General features: G+C 37.2%; 1 protein-coding gene across 3 annotated transcripts in view; it reads right to left on the reverse strand.

Annotated features, from left to right (window-relative positions):
• Positions 1–21,161, reverse strand: part of LOC106069679 (peripheral plasma membrane protein CASK-like) — a 390,362-nt gene that overhangs the window by 338,310 nt on the left and 30,891 nt on the right. The window contains exon 1 of one of the 3 annotated variants that reach the window (XM_056013241.1): positions 11,355–11,946. The exons of the other annotated variants lie outside the window; for them this stretch is intronic. Coding sequence (XP_055869216.1) covers positions 11,355–11,443 — 89 coding nt within the window. The 5' untranslated portion in view covers positions 11,444–11,946. Of the gene's footprint in view, positions 1–11,354; positions 11,947–21,161 lie in introns of those variants that run through there. 3 annotated transcript variants of the gene reach the window in all.

Raw genomic sequence — 21,161 nt, forward strand, 5'->3', positions numbered from 1 at the left:
ATCTAGACTCACAAATTAACAATTCTTTGATAAAACAAAACTCTGGAACTTTAATAAATACAACGTAAGTACAGTTTATGTACAAATTACAAATCAATGAATATGGAACATATTACAAAGGCTTTTCAAACAGAGCTCCTAGAAACGTGACTAGCTACAAGAACATTATTTTATCGACTGACTTTTCTTTCTTACTACCGCCAATTCTCTGGCGCTAACTCTTTTCAAAAATGTCTTTGTTTAAATTCAAATCAACCAATAGATTTCAAACATACTAATTATGTCCCTTGGGTAAATCCTGACTTGAACGTCAAGTGTCTAAATTTGAGGATTAAATCCCGAGACTCATGTCGAGGGCTTATATTACTTTCAAAAGTGAAATGTACAAACAATTCTATAATGTAATCTGTGACAGTAAGGTTTCAGGTTAAAATAATTAGATGAAGACCTGCTCACGTGAAGACACAACTTATCGATTTCGTCTTACAGGAGGAGGGGGGGGGGAGTGAAAAGAGAACGAAAAAGAAAAAAAAAGGTGGGAGGGTGAGGGGGGGGGGAAGTAAAAGAGATTTGACGTTAGTTAACAAAACACATAAGCAATGCTAGTGTTAGCCTTGATCATATTATGTTCAATATCGATTTTTTCTACATGTTGATCAGTGCTTTGTTGTTTGCCGATAACTACACATTTGTGAGTGTTGGAGTAATTATTAAGTTCCTGTTTCCAGTACAGCAGTGTTTTTCCAAATGTGTTCCGCGGAACCCTGATGTTCCGCCAGGCCTGAATATGCGTTCCGCTAATTACTAGATTAATTAACTAGCAAGACACCAAGTGAATTAATCTCTCTTTAAAAAAATAAGCAGTGTTTCTTTAAATATTCAGAATGTCCGAAGTGTTCCTCTAATTACTTAGAATAAGCAAAGTGTTCCTCTAAATACTCAGAATAAGCAAAGTGTTCCTCTAAATACTCAGAATAAGCAAAGTGTTCCTCTAAATACTCAGAATAAGCAAAGTGCTCCTCTAAATACTCAGAATAAGCAAAGTGTTCCTCTAAATACTCAGAATGTGCCAAGTGTTCCTCTAAATACTCAGAATGTGCCAAGTTTTCCTCTAAACACTCAGAATGTGCCAAGTTTTCATCTAAACACTCAGAATGTGCCAAGTTTTCCTCTAAACACTCAGAATGTGCCAAGTGTTCCTCTAAACACTCAGAATGTGCCAAGTGTTCCTCTAAATACTTAGAATGTGCCAAGTGTTCCTCTAAATACTAAGAATAAGCAAAGTGTTCCTCTAAATACTAAGAATAAGCAAAGTGTTCCTCTAAATACTCAGAATAAGCAAAGTGCTCCTCTAAATACTCAGAATAAGCAAAGTGTTCCTCTAAATACTCAGAATAAGCAAAGTGTTCCTCTAAATACTCAGAATGTGCCAAGTGTTCCTCTAAATACTCAGAATGTGCCAAGTTTTCCTCTAAATACTTAGAATAAGCAAAGTGTTCCTCTAAATATTCAGAATGTGCAAAGTGTTCCTCTAAATACTCAGAATGTGCCAAGTGTTTCTCTAAATACTTAGAATAAGCAAAGTGTTCCTCTAAATATTCAGAATGTGCAAAGTGTTCCTTTAAATACTCAGAATGTGCCAAGTGTTCCTCTAAATACTCAGAATGTGCCAAGTGTTCCTCTAAATACTCAGAATGTGCCAAGTGTTCCTCTAAATACTCAGAATGTGCCAAGTGTTCCTCTAAATACTCAGAATGTGCCAAGTGTTCCTCTAAATACTCAGAATGTGCCAAGTGTTCCTCTAAATACTCAGAATGTGCCAAGTGTTCCGCAAAGGAAAACGTTTGGGAAATCATGCAGTAGAGGGACTTTTCAAACTTAAGTTTCCCAGAGTAATCTGCCCACTGCAGACATTTTTGATGTCTAAGATCCGTTAAGCAACTGCAATTAAGTACAGGGAAGAGAAAGCGATATAGATAAATGTGGGGATGATAGTAGGGATGCTAGATAAAAACGTTACAGAATTGATAGAGGAAATTCGGTAGAGAATTTGGAAAGAGAAGAAATAAAGATCATCACGACGCAATATTGAACGATCACTGTAAAAATAAAACACAAAATTACGATGAGATAAAAGTGGAAGAGTTTAGAAATTTTAAGTCTGTATAGTTTTTAAAAAATAAAAGTACATGCTTTAAATAGTTTCTCAATACTTCAGTATTTTGTAAATCGGATACACACACAACGGAGACTCCATTTATCAAAAACTCCATAAGAGGAAATTTCAGCAATTCTAGAGACTAGAAAATATTTAAGAAAATAATTGTGGAATCAAAATACAAATATACAAGTAACTTACACAAATTTAATAAAAATGAGGCGGTAAAGGTAAAGCGCTTGGCTTCCGAACCGGGGTCCCGGGTTCGACTGGTCAAGACTGGGATTTTTAATTTCGGGATCTTTGGGCGCACCTGAGTCCACCCAGCTCTATTGGGTACCTTTTTTTATTTGGTTAAAGTAAAGAGTGTTGGTCGTTGTGCTGGCCACATGTCACCATAATAAACCGTTGGCCACAGAAACATATGACATTTACATCATCTGCCCTATAGATCGCAAGGTCTGAAAGGGGAACTTCACACAAAAAGAATTGTATGCCCTTTCAAAACTAAGTTTTATTTACAGTGGTTCTAAAGTTCCTTAAGAAATAATGTCAATCGCTCGGTCCCGACTTTATTTTTTCTTTCAATATTTTTAATGTGTTTGCTCTTACCCTGAGTATCGATACCGAAGTTCAAATTGCAAACATAGCACAGATCGATACTACATCATTAGTCCACTACAACAAAAGGATGGTAACCAGCCGGGCTGGAGAATTCAACAAGTCAGCCCCTTGCGCCCCCCAGTCCTCGAGATTTATCCCCAAAATATGAAACCCACGGTGCCAGCGGATGAATTGAAAATTATTCATAAGGTGCCCACTCCTTATCACCCCCCCCCCCCTTTTTCCCTCGTTTTCGCCTCGCACACATGTTTTATTGTATCCACGAGTGAGTCAACCAATTAGTGAGATGATGTTCTCACGTTTCCCCCCTGGTCGAGTCACGTGGTCAGGAATACATTATTGCTTGGAGACAGACTTTGATATTCGTCCAACATATTTGGTGCAGCTTTTGTGCGTATCTAGCAACGAAATGGGGATTGTGGGAAGGAGGAAGGCCGGAAGTGTGAACTAATAGCCGCAACGATGTTATGCCCAGGAAGCTATGCAAATTCATACAAATGAGCTATAGGCCGGTTTTACACCACATGAAGCCTGGAGCTGTGAAAATGGCTACATTTGAAATCATTTTTTTTTTATAAGTTACTGAAATTTTGTTAAAACAAGTTCTAAAATGTAAACTGAAGTTGTTTTTTTTTTTTCATTTTTAGAAGTTTTACAGTAGTTTCAACACACACAACAAAAAAAGCAGCTACACTTACAAGTCATTTCAACACCACAAAGAAACAATATATGTGACAACAGCTCATTTTAATTTGATTTACATATTAATTATTATTACAGAATTATTCATAAGACAATCGACCAAAAATATCTCGTAGTTACATTTCTATAATATGAACCAATAATAAAACACTGAACCTGTACGTCAAAAGAATGACGAATACCACTTGGAAATACAGCGTTCTCTCGAAACTCTTAAGTGAATTAACTGATATTTCCATATCAGATATTTAGGACACTTCCTAGACAAATAGCAAGAATCTAGATATGCCTTAACCTATCAATGAAGATATATAGATTTTTTTTCCTCATCATTATTTCTGTGTGCATGTTTTTCTATTATAGACCAATGTGTTAAAATAATATCCAGATCTAGGTAGATTAAACCCAGCAGTGGAAGTACTAATTATGACCAAAGAAATAAAAGAAAAAAGTCTGGTGTGAAAAGAAGAATGATAAAAAAAAAAAGGGTGGGGATTAGGTTGAGGTTTAATCTACGGAAACCCACAATGGTCATATTTTCTCATTAATGTGTGTATGGCTTCAGAAGTCCTGAATGTGTTTTAGAAGGATCTAATTTATTCAAGACTAAGTAGGTCATACATCAGGAAGTGATGTGTGAGCGAAATAAACGAAACAGGGAGAGAGAGAGAGAGAAAGAAAGAGAGAGAGAGAGAAAGAAAGCGAGAGAGAGAGAAATAGAGAGAGAGAGAGAAAGAGAAAAAAAGGAGAGAAAGAGAAAGAGAGAAAGAGAAAGAGAGAAAGAGAGAGAAAGAGAGAAAGAGAGAGAGAGAAAGAGAGAGAGAGAGAGAAAGAGAGTGAGAGAGAAAGAGAGAGAGAGAGACAAAGAGAGAGAAAGTGAGAGAGAGAAAGAGAGAGAAAGAGTGATGGTAAAAAATAAGAATAGTTAATACAGAATGTATTAAAATAAATTTGGTGCAAGAAATTCACCACACGAAGAAGGAAACTGAACACAAAAAAGTGTTTAAAAAGTGGAGAAAGAATAAAGATTTATGGAACGGCTAAAACACAAAGACTATTACTTTGTAGAGAAAGATTGAATAAAAGAAAGACAAAAAGAAAAAAAAGATCAAAAGTAAGAAAGAAAAAAAAAGGAAGGAAATGGGAAGAAAAAGGAAGAAAAAAGGAAGAGAAAAAAAAAAGGAAGGAAATATGGAAAGAAAGAAAAAGGAAGAAAATATGAAAAGAAAGAAAAATGAAAGAAGGGAAAGAGAGAAAGAGGAAGGATGTAAAGAGAGAAGAAGAAAAGAGAAAAAGGTCGTAAAAGATGATGGGAAAGAGAGACAAAGAGAACGTAGACGCAGAAGAGAGAGAGAGAGAGAGAGAGAGAGAGAGAGAGAGAGAGAGTAAGTTTTTTTGTGTTTTTTTTTTTGGGGTGGACAGCGAAAACGCTGTTTTAAAACAACGCAAATAACCCAGAACTTGTATATCTCAATGAATGGGTGGAAATAATAACACTATTTATAGGAGACGCTCAACAGAAGAAGAAGAAAAAAAATGCGTTGGTTTATTCTATTTTTTCCGCTTGTTTAATTTCGTTCACCACATCTGGACATACGCCTGCCATGACATGTCCATGCACTGGACACATCTGCACAAAACAGAAACGAATAGATTTTTTTCTTCCCCCCACATAAATTAATTTCGTTATTATTAATATTTTTTTTGGGGGGGGGGGGGGGGGGTCCCTCTGTACAGGACACATTTGTTCAGGCAGATGAATTTGTTTTCTCAAGTATGATTGAAATAGAGAAAAGAGGTCAGAACAGAGGAACACAACACAAACACACATACACGTATATATTTACACGTATTCAATGTTCAAATCAAATATAAGCACATGCACAGAGTTAATACACAAGTAATAGATCATATTGAAACTGTTGCTATGAACTACTTTCACAACATGTGCAGTATGGAGGCACTTGGCTTCTGAACCGGGGGTCCCGGGTTCGAATCCTGGTGAAGACTGGGATTTTTAATTTCGGGATCCCTAGGCGCCTCTGAGTCCACCCAGCTCTAATGGGTACCTGACATAAGGTGGGGAAAAGTAAAGACGGTTGGTCGTTGTGCTGGCCACATGACACCCTCGTTAACCGTAGGCCACAGAATCAGATGACCTTTACATCCTCTGCCCTATAGACCACAAGGTCTGAAAGGGGAACTCGTGTGCAGTATATAGGTGAGTGAGATCATACTTCTGGTGTGTTTCTTCTTCTACTTCGTTCTCATTTTTCATGGCGGAGGGTTCCAGGTCAGTAATCCTAAATCTGAGGATGAACCGCGCAGTGGTTTCCAGATCAGGCGGCTCTCCGTATAGCTTTTCTTAGAATGTGTTTAAATCATTGGTGTAGTGCAGTGGTTCCCAAACTTTTTTGTCTCGTAGACCCCTGGGGGTCAATATAGAACACTTTGGGAATCAGTGGTGTAGTGTGTTGTTGTCAGGGTATGCCTGTAATGCTCAATTTGTCATTCTCTTACTCCATCATCGCTATTATTATTAAAATCCATTATGCAAACTCCCGCAAAAACAAACGCTCAAACTGAGCTCGCGAGCTCATAAACACATAAATAAAAACACACCAAAAATACATATAAAATACTTTTTTTTTTAAACTTTTCTAAGGGGAAATAATTCCACACTTACAACAATATCTCTCAACAATAACTACCAGCAAGTAATGAACAAAATGGTTAATATTTCAATGTATTCATGTTTTGTTAACCATAAATTGATAAAAGTTTCAACTCGATCTGTGAATGAATGCAGGAGAAATAACGTGTAGAATTAAATATCTGAGGGAACAAAACCCCACATATTTAGCCTTATATGTGAATACTGAAGGATAGTCGGTATCAAAAAAATAAATTACCAGCGATTAATTGACTCAACAAAAATGCCAAAGACGGATTTTTAGGAGTCAGAGCGTCGCATGAGGTTTGCGGAACTTGTTCTCCGATAAAATGAACTTCGCATACCAAGAGCTCTGATGACATGAAGCCAATACAGGGACATCCTCGTATAACTTGGTGCCACAATTTCATAGAGGACCTCAGAGCGGAGGACACCAGGTGGGAAGAGGCTTCAGACATTGCCAGTGACAGATCTTTGAGAAGACAGGTTGCCGCACAATGCGCCTAACAGCGCGGGAGGATCTAAGTCTAAGTAAGCCTAGGATTAACTCTTTCTCTCCGTAATTAGTTTCCTTGTTTCTATATTATTATTCGTTTTGCTCATTTTGTATTTTACTATCTTGTAAGGGTTAAACTTCGCTAACGTGTTTGTTTGTTATCAATGTTTTTATTTGGTATTGACTTATAGGAAAATGTAAGTTCTATTTACACAACATAAATTAAAGTTTTTAATCCAAAAAATCAATTTAGTTTAATGGTGGGTCGAATCAACGTTGGCATCGTCGATTAGGAGAGAAAACAGTTAATTAGCTAGTTGGTTATTATTTTTTAAAAATTGATTCGAGTTTTGTCTTGGGAAATGAGTAATTGTGCAATATTTAAACTTGATCCAAGAATGGGTTTGATAGAAATAACGGGTTTAAAAATTGTACCAGTCAGACAGGGTTAGTTGACTGTGAAGAAACAAGTTCCTTTAAGTATAAAGTGCCTTTAATTGTAAAGCATTTCATAGTAAACATATGTACAAGGCTAACATTTATATACAGCTACTCCTCTAGATGTTTTTTTTTTCCTGCTTCTTGTTTACAACACACTCGTGACTTCCGGCAAGTCCCTTAACTCCCAGGTACCCAACACTTGACTGTGTGTCACGGTTGACCACACATAGTAACCGTGCCACAACATTGACATCTCTATGGCCTCTTTCAGTCGCGAAGCCTGGGCATTAGCTATGGTCGGAACGATGTCGCCCACACATGTTCCCCCCCTCTCCACGCAGCTGATGTATCCAAAAGGAACGGCAGTGCCGATACAGTTTGGGGTCAGCGGCGTCGCAGGTTCTGCCAGAGTGTAGCACTGGGTGCTGCAAACTGCCTTAGGGTCGCCAGATCCTGATTTTTTCTCAGGGTTGACTCCCGAAGCCTTTCCCATGATTGGGTACAGCCGCAAGGCAACAGAGATTTGAATTCAGAGTTTTACTTCTCTTAGGTGGGTAGCCAGCCATGGCTAACGAGCCCCTCCTGCCCGAAGCTTACTGGTTGACAACATTGACATAAGCTTTGTAATAAACTACTCATCCTTCCGCTATTTGTTATATATATTTTTGTTTTGTCTATGGAATGAATGTTACAGATCCGTGATTTGTAGTTTTTCACTTTTTACTGAAAGAAAAAAAAAATACCCCCGAGGTTCGCGTCCCCTTAATGATTTTCAAACTTTGTAGAGACATTTTTCTTTAACCACCCAACTTGAATTACTAGACGAAATAATTAATGATCTCGTGTCTCGCGCGAAGACAAAAGACCGCGAGATTTGCAAGCGACCACTTAACCAAAAGTGCTAAAAGAAAAAAAAAATGAGGTCACTAATATTTGTCAGTACTTAAGTCTTTCTCATTTAGAATGCTACTAATGTCACTGCTGGGTAACTGACCATTTGTTTGTGACGTTCTCTTGTTCACACTTTCTACTGACCCTTGGTCATATTAAGACCTCATTATTATTAATGGCTGACCTCAAAAAGGTTACGTCCAATAGAACCAAAAAACGAGGATCAATAGTGTACTTAAGTTGTGGGGGCACGGTGGCTGAACGCTTGGCCACCAAACCGAGCGGTCACAGGTTCGAATACCGGCGAATTTGAATTCAGAACGTATACTATTTAGGACGTCCCCGTGTCCACACTTATTCTGATGGTTAGATAATATTTGGCTGTGGTAAGTAAAAGCGGTGGGTGGTTGTGCTGGCCACATGACACTCTCCACCTGGCCATACAAATGAAAATGGAACTTTTGAAGTCAAGTTGAAAAAAAAAAATTAACTACATCAACACAAAATTTTTTTTTTATTTTTTTTACCTGCGTTCATTTGCTAACTGGGAATAAGTAATGAGATGTTTCGATCTATTTAACAAATAATTAGAAAGAAAGAGGCTCATCTAAAAACGATAGTTTATTTAGGGTCCCTTTGATGATTCCCTTAGCATTATCGCTGACCTATCCCCAACCCTAAAAGTTCAAACAAACACAAATTCAATATCAATCCTGCAGGGGACAGTACCAGGCGGAAGAAAACAAGAAACACGGAAAGGGGGGGGGGAGGAATGGGTGGTTGTTTATAAAAATTGTATTTTACAAGTTATCGGGCGTTCCTTCAGAGATAAGAAATATTACGGCCTCCCGACTCCTGCAGGACAGAGGATGATGGCGGGAGGGATTCAAACTCGGGACCATCGTAGGACGGTCCAAGGCGCAGACCACTCAACCGGGCAGCTGTTGACATCAAGGTATAGACCACACTATCAGACCAAGACAGTTGGAGAAAAGTTGTAAAAGTGTCATTACATGGAACCTCCGACGATTCCTATACAGCAATAAGATTACAAGGTACAGTCAACGGCAAGTCCTAAAATAGTGTTATGCTTTACAATATTAATACATTTAAATTGCAATACATAATTGGTGCCAATTGTTTTGAATATTTTGCTGATATCTTGATTTCGTGATGAACATATCGCAACTGTGACAAAATATTTTTTTCATATTATTTGGTCGCACTGAAAGTTCCACGAGTTCTTTCCTTGTCTGGCACTCTTGGACTTAACACAAAGATTGCAAGAGATTGTGACATAGCCCGAGGGCCCTGTGTTCCGTGCCGTCGGAATGTTTACTTTTTGTCTTAGTCCCAGGAGTCAGTCGAATCCAACTCCATGATTTCCTGGTAACGATCCAGTCTTGAGGTAATGAGTACACCGGGGGAGTGAGGGGGGGGGGGGACGGAGGGATTCAAAATGTAGTAGATGGGGTGGTGAAGAGAGGGGGCGGGGCTGGGTGCCTGGCTAAGGAAACAAGACGGTCATTACTGGTCCTAATTCTAGCCTTTCTCTCTTTCATTCCTGTCACGGACCGCCGGTAGTTAAATCTTTAACCAGTAAAAGTCCTCGCCGCAGCCTCGCGTAATGTGGCATTCACTTCCTATTGTTGCTTTCAGTCTTCTTAGGGGGTCCATATTGCCAAGAGGTTCTCAGATTATACCCCAAAGACCTTACTTGCAGTTATCGACAGCTTGTGGAATTTATGATGTCCCTACTTGACAATCAGGGGTTAGACTTGGGATCTCAACTGTCAAGGGTTCTGTCATTATTTCCCAAAGATGTTTCATTCTATTATTGATGAACTTGTGGGTGTCTTGGTTTTGATTTGAGACTCACTGGTGTCAACGTGATGTGATCATTAAAAAGATGCGTACACTACTGGTCTAAAGTTTCCATTGCCGTTTCCAACACGATACGCTAAAAGCATAGAGCAGGGAGGGTGTCACTTTCTTTCAAAGCAGTTACCCAATTATAAAATCTGTAAGTAGAAAAGGTTAAGTTCCCTTTTCAGACCTTGCCGGTTTTATAGGCCGGACAATCATCTTGGTCATCTGTTTCGGTGGCCCACGGTTAACTAGGGTGGCTGAGTGGTAAAGCGCTTGGCTTCCGAAACTGGGGGTACCGGGTTCAAAATAGTTCAAATCCTGGTAAAGACTGAGAATTTTTAATTTCGGCGGTTTAAGGCCCCTCGAGTCCAACCCAGCTCAAATGTAGGATGTACATATTTTCTATGAGAAGAATGTAGGTATAATGTACAAGATAAGGTATCAGTATTAAAAAAACAAACACAGGATACCTATTTTTATACGGCAATTTCTTGTTGACTTTCCGTAAACTAATTACCGAAGATATAACGAAAGATATATGATACATAAAAACAAGATCGTAAAGGCAAAAAACATAGTTTTGTATTACACCACAGTCTTTATTCTAGTACAAAAATGTTTAAAGGGACGTAACCACAGTAATGTAATGATTTAACACTTTATTGCAAGTTATTTCCCCTGATTAAGTTAAAAATTATCCTTTAAACTTAAAATAGAATGTGTTCGAGCAGCTAATAATGGTTATAGCACGCAACTTAGAACGTATCTTGGCCATGTTGAACACGTATCTTGGCCATGTTGAACACGTATCTTGGCCATGTTGAACACGTATTTTGGCCATGTTGAACACGTATCTTGGCCATGTTGAACACGTATCTTGGCCATGTTGAACACGTATCTTGGCCATGTTGAACACATATCTTGGCCATGTTGAACACGTTTCATGGCCATGTTGAACACGTATCATGGCCATGTTGAACACGTATCTTGGCCATGTTGAACACATATCTTGGCCATGTTGAACACGTATCTTGGCCATGTTGAACACGTATCTTGACCATGTTGAACATGTATCTTGGCCAAGTTGAACACGTATCATGGACATGCTTAAGAATAACCGCTAGCATGTTAAAGATAATTTGCAACTTTTACACAACGACGCCGTTAAATTGCACCCTAAATTAACAACATAAATTAAGAGTCGGGTATGTATGAGGTCGTAGGGCCGGATTAAATAAAAGACCGAGCATAACACTTCTACAGCAAGAAAATTTCGCGCAATAAAAGTAATAAAAAAAATATTGCATATTACCTTAAACAGCCAAACAAAAATATATTTTTAATGCATATGTTTGTTTTTGTGTGTTTATCTATTGTGAAAACAGAGTGCTTATATCGTCCATTTTGGTGGGTCTTGTTTGAAGTAGAATAGACTTACCGAATAAACAGGCTTGACAAGTCCAAACTAAAAATGTTCAAACTAGAAACCAAATACTTACATGGCAACTCCTTGTAAATTTGGAATAAAGCTGTACTGGTTGTAAAAATCTGGCTCCTCGTAATCGTATTGTCCGTTAAGTAGAGTCATGTTGTATTCTGTTAGAGAAGTAATCCCGAAACTCTGTGCAGGAGATCGCGCGGATTCCAATCCGCGGCTCGAGACCAAACCTTTTAAATAGGTTGTCAGGTGAAACCTTTTATTAGGTCGTCAATAAACAAAGAAACGTCAGGTGTTTACATCATCAAGATGTTTCAAACATCATCCCTTGATGTTCTGTGCACTGTGCAGTTTAACTTAAACAAATACATCAGCGGTTCCCTACTTGTGTTGTCTTGACACCCTGAACAATACTTATAAAAAAAAAAATAAGACGCTGGATGTGTAGGCGAGATAAATGTTACACAATGAACCAGTGTTGGATTATTTTTTTACACTCCCAAGAACACAAGAACAGCTGATGCTAGAACGTAGCCTTAAGGAGATCGATGGTATTCAATTAAAATATAAAAGATTCTAATTCCTTCCTTGAACACTGGTAGTAACTTGTAAACAGAACATCACAATAACATTACAACAAAGAGTTTGAACGAAACAAGGCCAACACGGGCGATATTTCCCGTATCAGGTTAGATAACAGATAGCCTTTGTGATATTATTACACAAGATATTCTTGTAGTAAGCGCGCGCGTGTGTGCGCGTGTGTGTGTGTGTTGATGTTTTTTGGACGAAATAGAGCGTTATTACGTTGGAAAATGTGTAGATCTTTTCTTTTTTTTTTAAGCAAACACTATCAAATCGTACAAGACTGTATATGACATTAATATCAATCTCATGTATAGACGAAGGTAGATTTATAGCAAATATTAAATATATGTAGACGAGGGTAGATCAATAGCATATATGTCTCATATATAAACAAAAGCATGGCTCATACACACAGAAATAAGTACAAAGACATATAGATAAAAGAGATCAAACCCATACAGAAATACATATAAACACACACACACACAAAGTGAACTCCACCATCGTTTTATGGCCTCCTTCAGTCAAGAGCGACTATGGATCACTTCCTTGAGATGAGATGAATGCCTGGGAAATAGCTGTGGCCGGAACGATGTCACCCACTGATCAGTTCTTACCCCCCCCCCCCATTTATCCACGCAGCTGATGTATCCAAAGGAGCGGTTTTGGGATTAGCGGCATCGCAGGCTATGCCAGGGTCTAGCACTGAGTGTGGCAACACTTAATTGTTGCCGGCTTCTTATTTTTTCTCACTGTTGACTCCCGAAGCCTTTCCCATGACTGGGTGTAGCTGCAAAGCAGATTTGGTTTTAATTCAGAGTTTTCCTTCTCCTAATGGGTATTCAGCCATGGCTATCGAGCCCCTCAAATCCCAAGCTTACTGGTTTAGGCGCAAGTCTCTCGCCTTCGCCCCTTCTCCTGTTAGTGAAAACAGTTCCGCCGGGCTCAATATCTGAGCCAAACGTAAAGACCAAGCGTTGGACTGGTTGCCAAAGGCTATTTGAAACGCATGATATTAGGAGGCATTTTTTATAGTTAATGGAATGCTTACATCCATTACCACTTCCGGCAAAGACATTCTTGCGGACATTGAATCGTAAACCTTCCTAACGAGACCTTAACTCTTTCTCTCCTGATTAACGATACCATCGTTGATTTGACCCCATTAAATTCAATTAATGTTTCATTTTATAAACTTTAATTTATATTGCATACAAAGCGCATGCATTCTCCTATACACCAAAAGTAACGTTTTCTGATGACAAACAAAGATGTTATTGAAGTTTTATCATAACAGACTAGAATGTACAATATGGAAAAAAGAACAATACAGTCAGGACGTGGAAATTATTTACGGAAGTAAAGAGTTAAACAATATTCAAATTGTGAGGAAATACCTTAAAATCTAAAACCATACGGCGAAAAGAAAATCTAAATCGACCACCGGCGGACAATGGCTATGCCTGCGCCGGATGTGGCAAAATTTGTAGGTCGCAGCTGGGGCTGCTTAGCCACGGGAAACACCGCATTCCTCATTAATCTTCGGACTCGAAGACAAGCCATGTAATTATTCCGTCTAGCGCGATTCTATAAAACAGGTTTTAATCTTTTCTGCCCCTTTGAGGAAGAACTATGACGACGCCATAGCGTTTCATACAGGAATGTAATGAACCTTGAGAGCCTAACCCCTAATATTGAAACATATTCAAATATTTTAAGACAATACACTAATATGTCTAAGAAAAATACTGAATGTCAAATGGCAAGACAAAATACCAGATACTGAAGTCCTTCAAAGAGCGGGTCTGCAAAAGCATTCACACAATCCTGATGCAGTTCCAGCTGCGATGGGCAGGACACATCTGCAGAATGGAAGACCTCCGCATCCCTAAACGACTCTTGTATGGTCAACTAAGAGAAGGAAAGCGCTCGCAAGGTGGTCAAAGAAAGCGCTTCAGGGACACCCTCAAAGCTTCTCTGAAGGCGTTCAGCATAGACCCATCCACCTGGTAGACAGGCACATGACAGAGCATCATGGCGTCGCGCTGTGAAAACTGGCGCACAGGTTGCTGAGGAAAAGAGAACAATGCAGGCAGAAGAAAAACGCCAGAGAAAAAAAGCAAGGCCCACGACACTAGCTCCAGCTAGAATAACCTGCCCAGTGTGCAGCCGAACATTCCAGGCTCACATAGGTCTCACCAGCCACATAAGGAGGCATAGAACCCCAGTGCAAAGCCCTCAGCCCCTTGGATGACAAAGTGGTCATCATCGAACCACGATGGACGAACTATAGAATAGAATAGTTTTAAAGTGACTGTAAATCCAATACGAATATAGCGGTGCATGGCAAATATGTGTCTACTAGAATAAGTTCCTGCAACAGAACTTGTGGTAAATAGGGCAGATGGTGTATTGCGATAAATGGGGCAGATGATGTATAGATCATCTGTTTCTGTGGTCAACGGTTCACAAGGGTGTCATGTAGCCAGAACAACGCCCAACCGCCTTTATTTTTCCCCAACTAATGTCAGGTACCCATTAGAGCTGGGTGGACTCAGAGGCACCCAAAGATCCCGAAATTAAAAATCCCAGTCTTCCCCAGGATTCGAACCCAGGACCCCTAGTTCGTAAACCAAGCGCTCTACCGCTCATCCACCTCACTTCCGACTACTAGTATGGGGTCCCTGATAATACTCTATTCAACTTGTAACTTTGAGTAAACAAAAAATCTCGGTTGGTGCACGCGATTATCGAAAACTACTCTAACGATTTTCCTAGAAAACTAAAAGCAAATTGTATAGAATCTATCCCGATTTGCAATGCCAAGTCTGAATAATCTCAAATATTTTTTGTAGGTTACAGAAAACTTTAAAAAAAAAACAGACTGAAAACAAGCCACGGAATAATCAATAAAGACTTAGAATGATAAAACACAGAAGTGTCCCAGCATTCACCTCCTTTTTTTTCTCTCTCGATTGTTCTTTTGCTTAAATTGGGTGACACAAGGCATGGACAATGTCGAAGTTCAACATTCATGGCTCCCGCCTGAATTCATAACACTCCACAGGGGTAATAATTACTTATGGTTTAAAGCATTAATTAGATGATAGTATATCTGGAAAACAAAATTAAATATATAAAAAAAAACTTTAAAAAAACAAACAAACCTCGCATGTATTGAGTGAAATTGCATCAATTATATAGAATCAATCATAACTGAAAAGTCTGACACACTCGCCAAGTGTGGAAGTACAAAAACGCAATTAAACATAGCACTCTATCCAAAAGAAGTGAAGAAACTAATAGTGAATAAAATAAATGAGAAATGGACAAGCTCTTATCTGAATCACAAGAAAGATGATGCCCTTTATAAGCTATCCCGACAAAATCAACGTCTAAAAAAAGATGTTAAGGGCCTTGAAGGTGTCTGTAGGGTCAGTTGTCGTAATTATTCCCTCAGTTGATATTTGACAGGGTATATCCCTTAACTTAGATTACCGTTATTATTTTCGTTGTATTTCTATTTCAGTTTTCCTTATAATATGAAATAGTGGCACGGCGATGTCAATAATGGTAGCGGATGTTGTTGTTTTTTTTGGTAAGTATGTTTTGTTAGATAGCTAGTTTAGTGAGTTGGGTTGCGCACTTTGTTAAACCGACAGTGAACGTACATTTTATAGTGACGGCATAGACTTTGGGGTTAGAGATTAGGATAGACTTTTAATTAATCAGTTACCGCTAGACTCTCGAGGGGATAACATCGTTCTATAGTGACAGACTAGACTGTGGCCCATTCTGTAATAAACGTTTGTTTGAAGTTCACCTTGAGTCAACTTGGTCTTTGAGTCTGTGTTCCTGTTTAGTACCTTATCTATAATTTTAACGTGTGCATGAAGAACTCGCAGATTGAAAATACATCGAACAAGGTACGCACGCACTTAGTCACATTAATTCTCCTAGAAATACTTCCGCTGCATCTGACTACACATGCATCCGTTACAGTTTCTAATCAATAGAAACATATCAAGTACGAGTGTAGGCATTAGCATTTTTCTATGAAACAAAATTTCGTTTGAAAAGCAATTTAGTTGTTCACAAAAAAATTACCTTCAACAAAGTAATAATAAAAAGGCTTGTCTTCAAGTCCGAAGATTAATGAGGAATGCAGTATTTCCTGTGGCTACGCAGCCCCAGCTGTAACCTACATATCTTGCTACATCCAGGTCAAACATAACCATTGTCATCCGGTGGTCAGCAAACGTAACCAAATATGGTATATATAAAAATATAACTTAACAAGCAAAATATATTAGTTTTAAAAAATCTTTAAAAAAAAACAAAGCGTCTCACTTACAATTATATCACTCAATAATGTAGAAGTTATTTCCCTTATTCTACATCATACAAAATAACTAGCCACCAACACTGAAGTGACCAATTTGATTTATTCTTAAATTGATTCATGTTTTGTTACGTGCTATAAATAATTGTTTTAAGTTTCAACTTGATCCGAGAATGGGTGTGGGAGAAAAAAACAAACAAACATTTTACCAGACAGACAGACAGAGTCAGTAGATATAGGCTTAGAAAAATATATATAATTTGAGAACCTTGAAAAAAAAAAGTAATTGATTTAACAACTTAACCAGTGTATTTAAAGAACAAAATGCGGCTGCTGACGTCTACAACAAATTTGAAGACCAAATCTATAACGAATTGGAAGACCTAATCTATAACAAATTGGAAGACCAAATCTATAACAAATTGCAAGACCAAATCTATAACAAATTGGAAGACCAAATCTATAACAAATTGGAAGACCAAATCTATAACAAATTGGAAGACCAAATCAAAAACAAATTGGAAGACCAAATCTATAACAAATTGAAAGACCAAATCTATAACAAATTGAAAGACCAAATCTATAACATATTGTAAGACCAAATCTATAACAAATTGAAAGACCAAATCTATAACAAATTGAAAGACCAAATCTATAACAAAATTTGAAGACCAAATCTATAATAAATTTGAAGACCAAATCTATAACAAATTGGAAGACCAAATCTATAACCAAATCTATAACAAAATTTGAAGACCAAATCTAAAACACAAATTTGAAGACCAAATCTATAACAAATTTGAAGACCAAATCTATAACAAATTAGAAGACCAAATCTATAATAAATTGGAAGACCAAATCTATAATAAATTTGAAGACCAAATCTATAACAAATTGAAAGACCAAATCTATAACAAAATTTGAAGACCAAATCTATAATAAATTTGAAGACCAAATCTATAACAAATTGGAAGACCAAATCTATAACCAAATCTATAACAAAATTTGAAGACCAAATCTAAAACACAAATTTGAAGACCAAATCTATAACAAATTTGAAGACCAAATCTATAACAAATTAGAAGACCAAATCTATAATAAATTGGAAGACCAAATCTATAATAAATTTGAAGACCAAATCTATAACAAAATGGAAGACCAAATCTATAATAAATTGGAAGACCAAATCTATAACAAATTGGAAGACCAAATCTATAACAAATTGGAAGACCAAATCTATAACAAATTAGAAGACCAAATCTATAACAAATTGGAAGACCAAATCTATAACAAATTGTCTACTGAGAGGCTGTACACTGAACGATAAAAAGACAGCTTTTCAAAAGAGTATGTTATTTGTTCATTATGTCCGAGCGGGAATAGGGAAGGGGGGGGGGACAGGGAGGGCAGGAAGTTGTAGATTTGCAGGAATATCCCCAAGAGATGGGCGATAGTCATCGCCGAGTGGGGTCTGCCAAAAATACAAATCAGATAATTTAATCACCGTCTTTCCCAACAACGCAATCCCCCCCCCCCAAAGAGCGTTTCTTTTCTAAATATATTTCTAGTTTAAATTCAACTAGAATTATAAAAAGTAAAGGAAGGTACTATGGGAGAGAGAGACAGGCAGAGACAGAGAGAGAGAGAAATAAAGAGAGAGAAACAAAAGAGAAAGAGAAAGAGAGAGAGAGAGAGAGAAAAACAACGAGAGAGAAAGAATGAGAGACAACAGAAAGAGAAAAAAGAGAGAAAGAGAGAGAGATAGACTAACTAAAGCAAAAGACCAAAATGAGTTCGCCAACTTTTTACAAAGCCTATATCAACTCTGTTGAGTAAAAAAAAAAATGTGTACAAGTTATTTTTTCCGCAGTCCAATCTCGGATCAAGCTGAAATTTTGAAAAAAAATATTTTTGTTAACCCTTATACCTGACAACACAGTATGACCGGGGGTTTGGAATCAATTGCATCTTGCAAATTCTTCTTAATAGGATGGACAGTTCTCGAAAAAGGCTCAAATGATTTTCCTACAAATTTGACAGTTTATAGGAATTACTAGCTAATTTGATCTTTCAATAATGAGAGCAATCGGTCTAAGCCGGTTGTGTATGCATTACAAGTAGGTGTAGTGACTCTAGTAGAGTCCAAAAATTCAAGATCTTTCACATAGTGTGTGTTTGCTTTGAAGGAGAAGAAGGTTCCATAGACTATATAGAGAATAAAAAAGTAACAATTGTATAGGTTTTATTAAAATTGTATTACTGCAAGGAATAAATAAATATATATATTTCTTTATAATAAATTCGTCCGATGCTATTTAAATAGAAAAAAAATTAGTGCTCTTACTGTCTCCTGTAACTGTTCTTCACTTCCGGTCGTTTTAAATTGCAAGTAGTTCTTGCTAATCACATATATATATATATATATATATATATATATATATATATATATATATATATATATATATATATATATATATATATATATATATATATATATATATATATATATATATATATATATAGATCTATATCAGTTTACTAGGTCTAGATCTTACTGATCTAAATTCCTTTCAATGTATCAGCTTATATAAAGTCTTCAAACTAATAGGGAATTGATTGATTGATTAGTTCTAATTCCTCTAGACTGGATCTAGAACCAGAGAATGTAAGTATATCTAGATTTAGAATTGAGATCTAGATCTAATTGTGTAATCTAAATATAGATCTACATTTTTCTAGATTTAGACATAAATCTAGATTCTAGATCTAAATCTAATTCTAGTCTACATTCTAGATCTAGATATGACCAGGTGTGTAATAGACTTAGATTTAGACTACTGGCTAGGTGTAGCAATCAATGTAGGCTGTAGGTTTAGACTCCACTCTAGTAGAAGAGGTATCTCAAAAACTAAAGGCTCTAGATATCTGTAACTGGATCTAGATCTAAAATTAAATCTACCCAAAAGAAGCAATTTCGTATCAATTATGTAATCTAAAATATGCACACTAAAAAACAATCAACTGTTAATGAAGCTGTTTACAGATCTAGATCTATTCTAGATTTGGATTTGATTTTTTTTTTAAATGAAAGTGAGAAGGGCAGAGGTTTTCATAGAAGAAACCTTGGTTGCGCTTAATCTCACTTTTAGCATGATAAAGGGAATCAAACTGATGTTCCCTAACTTGCAGAATGTATCTTCTCTGGTAGCTACTGTTATAGTCACTAGCGACTAGCTAGGTTCCATTACTTATGAAGGCATAAGTTCAAAGAATGTAATCAGGGACATTTAAGGCAGACTCAATAGCAAAGCTTTTTTTAATATTAAAAAGAAGTTCAATAACTAATCTCCCTGAAAAAACAAATATTTAAAATGTTGGTTATTAGTGATTGTAGAGTATGCCAAAGCTTTCATTGCTAACAACAAAAAAGATCTGGAAGAAGAAAATCTGAGTGATATAAAATATTTCCAGTGGCTGGATATGTTGTAAAGAAATAGCCTATAAACAAAATCACTTTTATAAAACTAGATGTCACTGATCCAGCTAAATGTTCTGTTGCCGCTATTATGGAATGTGAAGTACACAAAAGACATTATGATCATAAGATCATTGCCAGGTGACAAGAATGTTATCATTCTAACATAGTCTAGAAAAGTCTAAGACAAAGACTAAAAGTGTAAATATTTTGACTTATGTACAAAATGAATTATATAACTTTATGCTGTGTTGACTTTAGGATAGCTGCCTTTTGTGTATGTTGTCTCATTCTGTTCTGTCCGGTTCTGAGTCGAAATATTATGCGTTCGTCATGTCTAGATAGGTTATAATAGGCGTCATTTTTCTTGTAATTGGGATGTGAGCGGGTCTAAGTCTCATTTACTCTGCAATCTTATATTTTCATCATTTATTCTGGGTAGAGAGGAATTTACATTTGTTCATTCTTCCATCTTTAGCCAGTATGTCTGCCTTTTTTATTGCCTTTCTAATTCAATGTGTGCTGGAATCCATTGAAGAACAGTTTCCTTGCTGTTGATAAGTTAGTGAATGAAATCTAGGAACATTGAAGCAGTACTTTTATTATGTTGCGTATTCATTATGCCTTTTTTTCATAATTGAATTATTCTAAATCTCTAGGTTACAAAGTAATGCATGGGTTTCGTAATGAAGTAAAATGTATCACTTTTCCCTGATCGAATTAAAATCGATGTCTTAGTGTTCTAAAGAACTTGACTTAATCCTGTGCGCTCCCGGGGGGGGGGGCGTAGGGCCGCAACTACACCTCTCCACAGAACTCGGTTCTGATCAGCTTTCTTCATCTGCTCCCATGTCATTCCAGTACCCTCAGCTTCACGGATGACTGACCTCTTACAGTTTTCCTTGGGTCTGACCAATTTCCTCTTTCTTTGTGGATTCCAAAGAAGTGCCTGCCTAAGGTTTCATCAAATCCATTTTCGGATATATAAATCGTAGCATTCAAAGTCTAAATATAAATGTAACTTTTTTTTAAAGTTTGGATTTACATTGTTATCCATCTTTACATCCATTCATCCTAGTGGCGCTACAAACCATAGAGGGCCCTGGCCTGCTAGCTCCCCATTCTGATCAATCCTGTGCTTTACGTCTCTGTAGAGGGCCCTGGTCTGCTTAATCACATCTCTCCATTCTGATCTATCCTGGGCTCAACGTACTCGTGGCATGCCTTTGGGGCGCCTGCCTTTTGGTTTTTGAAGGGAAACAATCTTTGCTTCTTTGTTCTCTGACATTCTTTCGAGGTGACCGGCCCAACGTAATCTGTTCCCTTGTATTTCTCTTACTATGTAGGGGTTTTCATGTAGCTGGTTTCATATTGTAATAATTTGGTTAAAAATAAACTATAACACTGCATAATTATGGAGTGCATCTGAGTTAAATCTAGGTCACTTAACTACTGAAGTTCAA

This window comes from Biomphalaria glabrata, chromosome 15 (genome assembly GCF_947242115.1).
Source record: "Biomphalaria glabrata chromosome 15, xgBioGlab47.1, whole genome shotgun sequence".
Lineage (NCBI taxonomy): Eukaryota > Metazoa > Mollusca > Gastropoda > Planorbidae > Biomphalaria > Biomphalaria glabrata.